The sequence below is a fragment of the Aquarana catesbeiana genome, linkage group LG02 (assembly GCF_042186555.1).
Source record: "Aquarana catesbeiana isolate 2022-GZ linkage group LG02, ASM4218655v1, whole genome shotgun sequence".
Lineage (NCBI taxonomy): Eukaryota > Metazoa > Chordata > Amphibia > Anura > Ranidae > Aquarana > Aquarana catesbeiana.
Genome location: NC_133325.1, coordinates 523,468,578 through 523,474,577, shown reverse-complemented (window position 1 = coordinate 523,474,577; position 6,000 = coordinate 523,468,578). Strand labels below are relative to the sequence as shown.

Genomic DNA, 6,000 nt, shown 5'->3' with positions numbered 1-6,000 from the left:
TGCTGTTTACAGCTTTATTATAACAACCACACTTGTACATATTAGTTGGGAACAAATTTAAAGTTGAGTCTTGCTGCCTGCTTCTGCAAAGTTCAAATTTGTTTCAACTTCATACAGTCCAAACTCATGGAGCACCCACACCTTCCCCTACCTTGAAACTGATGTGGTAAACCATGTTGGCTTGCTTCTAGGTTGTATTTCTGTATTTGTTTTTTTTTCCACTAGTTGATAGAGCAGGCCTATTCTGAGCTGTTCTTAATATTTCTGTATTACTCCTATTTTAAACACAAAACTAATTAAGAGATAACCCTTAACATTTGTAGTTCCAATGCATTTGGAGTCCAAGAAAACACTGCACAGCAACGGATTCACAGCATTCTGTAGCATATACACCTCTTGTATAATTGTATCACTTATAATGACAGTAGCTTTACAAAATGCATGGTGCTTTTTATTAAATGTGTGTCTGCATCGAAAAAGTAGTCTTTCATGCATTTTTCAATTTGATTTCTTTGTAGGTGTACAGCAGGGTCTTTGTTCTCTATATGAGCATCTACACATTTGTAAGTTCTCATTAGGTTTGTAGGTTTCCTGGTATGTAAAATTTTATTTGTACTTGCCTTTCTGCTTGTTTCTGTACAGTTCTCTACAACAATGGTGATTTTGCTCCATTATCTGTCTGCCTGATATCCATTCCTGGACATTTTTTTGACTTTCCTTCCAAGGCACTACTCTCTATAGTTTGTTCTCTGGGAAAGTGTCAGAGATAACTCTGGTGAAACGCATTACCACAGAGGGGTTGCTGGCACATTGATGCCTGAGATACATTCTTCTTTTTTGTCTTTGTCCCACTGATGTATGATAGGTGGGTAAACAACTCTTCCAGTGAGAGACCATGTTGATGTAGGATCTGTCCTACTACCAGGACGATAGCGCGCAAGTAAACCAATCACAGCCAGAAGCAAGCAGAAGGCTAGTGCAGTGAGAGCTTTTTGCCCTCTGTGCTTATAACCTGTGCCAGTGTCCCTTGTTCTAGCACTAGCACAAGCTGCTCTCACTCTGCCTCCAAGAATAGAAACTCGAAGACACACTCTGCATTCCTCTCCTGGAAGTAGTCTTGTGACATTGTATGAATTTAAACCAACAGGGAGTCTTGCCCGCTCAACGCTGGCACCAGGTGTTAAGCAACTCCAGCGGAGGCTACAACCAAGTGCATTGAGAGGTGGAATCCAGGAGAGTAATAAATGACGTTCGCCCACTTCTCCCACTTGAAGCTGCACTGGGTCTTCGCTAGTTGGGGAGATCTGGTTGACCATAAGATATACGCTCTTGTAATCTGTTCCCACCAGATTTTGAGCTACACATGTGTATACACCTGCATGCGCTGATGACACTACCTGTATTTCCAGTGTTCCTTCCTCTTGTACTTTGTAGCCACCCCAGTCTGCAGACACGGTAAGCCTTTCCCCAGAGGGTGTGACCCAGTAAATTTGTGGTTCTGGTTCAGCAAGGGCTCGGCAGTGTAATGTGATACTCTGACCACTAGATGCCCGTACACGTGGAGAAAAACTTGGTACAGGAATTAGGGGCAGACAATGGTCACTCATCTCTCGAAATGGGACTAATCGTAATTGTGTGCGCCTTAACTCTGGCGGTTCAGCACATAATGTTGACTGAGGCTCCATAAAACGAACATGGGGTGCTGTTGCATTCACCCAACGAATAACGCAATCACATCTAAGTGGATTGCCATGCATAGCAATCTCCTGCAGGTTTGGTAATGATTCAACAGTCTCTCTGTGCAAAGAACTTAGAGCATTATTATTTAGCATCAAAGTTTCCATGCGGGGAAGTTTCTGGAAGGCTCGAGGATGAATGAAAGACAGTTTAGGATTGTTGGTGACTTCCAGCTTGGTCAGTTCTGGCAGATTTACAAGAGCCATTTCGTCAATCGATACTAATTCTTCCATGCTGTTTAACCCCAGTTCTTTTAGTTGAGCCATATTTTCAAAATCTTTTTGTTTAATTCTGCTCAATGGGTTCTTATTAAGATCTAGAAACTTCAAGTTAGGCACCCTTTGCAGCGCTTCCTTGGGCACTCCAATAAGTTTGTTGTCATAGAAAGAGAGACTTTCTAACTTCTGCAAACCTTCTAGGGCAAAGTCTGATATATCCTTAAGACCCATGCCTGCCAAAACAAGACTTCTTAAGTTGAACAGTGGCTTAAAATTCATATCCAGAATTGAGCTCACCATATTGCCACCAACCATCAATACCTCTAGAGCTGGCAATTCTTTAAACCACTGACTGTCTAAGCTTGTAAGTAAATTGGAGTTTAAATGCAAGCGTAATAGACGCCGTAGTCCTAAAAAAGCTTGAGGATGTATCACAGACAACTGGTTATGGTTCAGGTACAATTCTTCCAGACTCTCAAGTCCAAAGAAACTATTTTCAGGTAGGCTTTCCAGCTGATTTTCTTCAAGGTGAAGGCTTACAAGATTTGGTAGGTCTCTGGCTTTAAAGTCTCTGATATGAGAGAAGCTGTTTTGAGACAAGTCCAGCTCTGTCAGGTTTTCCACATAATCCAACTCTTGCAGCTTCAAGTGTGCAATATTGTTGCTCTGCAGAAGAAGTGTATGTGTTCCAGCTGGCAGGGCACTTGGAACAGATGAAACAAAAAGGTCATTACAGTCTACAGTATTGGCCTCCCTGTAGGCTGATCTTGGAGTGTACCACGGACGTATCTGGCACACACACTGTGATGGGCACTGCACCTTCCATGGCACAGCTGGTATCCCCCCTTGAGCAGAGTAGGCCCAAATTAGGATTAATTCCACCACAAGAAGTCTCATTCTGCAGCCAAAATGATTTTTAAAAATAATCTTCCGCATAAATCAAGTAAACAGAGACTTAAATTACTTAAAATGTAGCAATGGGCAAATCCAGAACAGCTGATCAGCAGCTATCTTTGTCAGCAAATGCCTTCTTACAGTCCAGTGGTCTCTTTCTTTCTCTATCTTGAAAAGCATCATTAGCTCCTCCAGCTGTTGAGGTAATCTGTGGAGAAAAAGCATTATTATTAGTATAATGTTTTCAGAAATCACATTTCTCCTTTTATACCTACATTCCAACAAGTTTTCCATTCAATGGCTTCTGTTTTCAGCATTTAAAGGTATCCTATCATCAAGAACAGTAATTTCAACAATAATCTTTCCGTAAGAGTATGGTCTCATGCACAGGGGCACGTGAGGCCGCATAATGTAAACTGTATCCCGTGCCCAGGATGCAAAGCTGATCATGATAACGAATGGCTGTATGTTGCTGTACACAGAGTTTACACCACTGCTTGCATAAACCCAGCCATGCGCAAAGCCATATGCCCCTGGATGCCAACTTTCCAGTGTTGTACGCCTGTATGCATTCATAAGTTTATGCAAGTAGACGAGTAGACAAGTGTACAGCCAAATACAGCTATTCATTACTATGGTTGGCTTTTACAAGGCAGCTGTGTATCCCAGGCATGAAAATAGGCCCAAAATTTACTTAACATGGCTTCAGGCATTCCTGTGCATGAGGTCTATATGTGAGCCTAATGTATTATATCTGTGTTATTTACCTGTAAAAGCATCCCTTGGATTGTTTTCCAAAAACCCAGAGACTGCTGCTGGCTGCTGTCATCTTGGATGTGATGTCAGAAGCTCCAGCAGACACAGAGCTGTCACTTAAGTGACACTCTAAAGTATTACCCTTTGTTACCTCTCCCCGCAGCTACTTAAAATTTTATGTAAGGAGGTGAGGGGTGGGGAGGATGAGTTGAGCCAGTAAAGAGAGTAATTACGCTCTCACAGGAGAGTAGAGGACTCGGTGCATCAAAAGAGGGGGCTTGTGCTAGGGAACTGACCCCACCTGAAGTAGTTAAATTTTCAAGTTCAAAGACACATTGCAAGTGAATAAAAATGTTTAAAGAAAAGAAAAACACTGCAATTAAGTGTTTAAAGTACTTTTTTCTTCTGTACTTTGTACTGTACTTTCTGTACAAATTGTTTAATTGGTAATGGGGACTCTTTACATTCTTTTTTTTTTTGCTACCTGCACTTTTACTTTTTTTATTACCCTGCTTTACTCTCATGCCTTTTTCTTTCTATTCCTTTTCCATATTCAGTTTTCCCGTTTCAAGTGTGTGTGTGTATGCATTCTTCTTCACTTGAACTCTGCATCGCCCCCACAAGCTAATCCTTTTCTTCTCTGGCCTATTTTTTCCAGAGAGCCTTGCATTTGTCACCATGGAGATGGACCATCAAGCAGCAGACATGTTCAGCTTGGCCAGAGATGCTGTTCCAATCTCAAAAGGATAGTGCTAAAAGGAAAAAGAGTTTTTGGAATTGTGTAACTGCCTAGATTAGAAATTCATATACCGTATTTTTCACTCCATAAGATGCACCTGACCATAAGACACACCTGACCATAAGACACACCTGACCATAAGACGCACCTAGGTTTTAGAGGAGGAAAACAAGAAAAAAAATATTCTGAACCAAATGGTGTACTTAAATATTTACCAGTGCCCATGAAATGCAGCCTGACCTGTGTCAAAGAAATGCAGCATGACCATTGCCATAAATGCAGCCTGACAATTGCCATAAATGCACCCTGACCATTGCCATGAATGCAGCCTGACCATTGCCATTAATCATTAATGCAACCTGAATATTGCCATTAATGCAGCCCGAATATTACCATTAATGCAGCCTAAATATTACCATTAATGCAATTAATTAAAGCGGGGGTCCACCTATCTATCGTTTTTTTTTTTTTTTGAGTTAATTCACAAACTTTTCTTCTCAGCATTACATACTCACATATTGTGTGTAATATGTCCGCCTGTGTCAGATTTCGTTGGAAAGAATAACTTATATTATTCACTGCAGGCGGTTTCCATCTTCATTGTGGGCATTTGAAGCCCACAAGCATTTATTTCCTGGATGTGGTGAATGCTGTGCTCCCAGCATTCACCGCTCGTTCCCGCACATGCTCATTGGCATCCTGGGAAGCCTGAGACTAGCTCCCAGGAGTCTGGGAGAGGCTAGAAACACGCCTACTCCCACGGGAGGAGAACCAGGAAGTGCAAAGAAGAATAGAAAAATAAAAGGTAATTACGGCGATTTAAATTTTTTTAAATGGCATGTCAGCATCTAGGCAAGGAAGAGAATACATACAGATATTGTTCAAAATTTGGGTGGAACCCCGCTTTAAGGTAATCAATTTTTTATGTTTACTATTTTTTGATTACCTCTATTTTTAAAATAGTAAATTTACAGTTTCTAAATTTTAACATTTATGGGTATAATTTGAAAATTAAAGCATATGTAAATATGAAATAAAAATATAAAAATGCGGCGCTAATATGTGACAAACATATTAAACATAAATAAATGAACATTCAGTGAATAATCACAATTCAATGTGAACTCAATTGTAAATGATACATAAACATTCAGTGAATAACAACAATTCAATGTGAACTTAATTGTAAATGATACATAATAAAGTCCATCAACTGCAAGTGCATGTGTATATTTTGAATATTCAGACTGATTTAAACGGCTTCCAAACACCACGATACACTTGTGAACCTCCACCACATAAAATGCGTGCTTACCAGAGGCAAGCTTAATCGTGCTTGCGGCTATCAACCCAGCCAGGGCCTTTATCCAAGAATTGTTGAGTTACCAGCATACAATGGATTCTAGGTAAGTATTAGGCAGATCACCTACAGATCTAAACCATGGTGACTTGGTTATTCAGTGGTCATAACATGAGCCAGGCAGGTACACCCAAAAAAGAAAGAACTCGCCATAGTGTAAATCGTAACACACAGATTTTTTTAAAATTAAACGTTGCACTTAAAAAGTTGCATTAGCAGTAAAAAAGCCGGCCGGCTAGCGAACACCCGTCCTCTCGGGATCACAACGCAATTACGTCAGCACGCCACTCCTCCCA

At 40.6% G+C, this 6,000-nt stretch overlaps 1 protein-coding gene across 3 annotated transcripts in view; it reads right to left on the bottom strand.

Moving 5' to 3' along the window:
• LRRN2 (leucine rich repeat neuronal 2) overlaps positions 1 to 6,000 on the bottom strand; it is a 130,565-nt gene continuing 124,565 nt past the window's right edge. For all 3 annotated transcript variants that reach the window (XM_073615824.1, XM_073615825.1, XM_073615823.1), the window contains one exon: positions 1 to 3,057. In XM_073615824.1, coding sequence (XP_073471925.1) covers positions 786 to 2,891 — 2,106 coding nt within the window. In that variant the 5' untranslated portion in view covers positions 2,892 to 3,057 and the 3' untranslated portion in view covers positions 1 to 785. The remainder of the gene's footprint in view (positions 3,058 to 6,000) is intronic.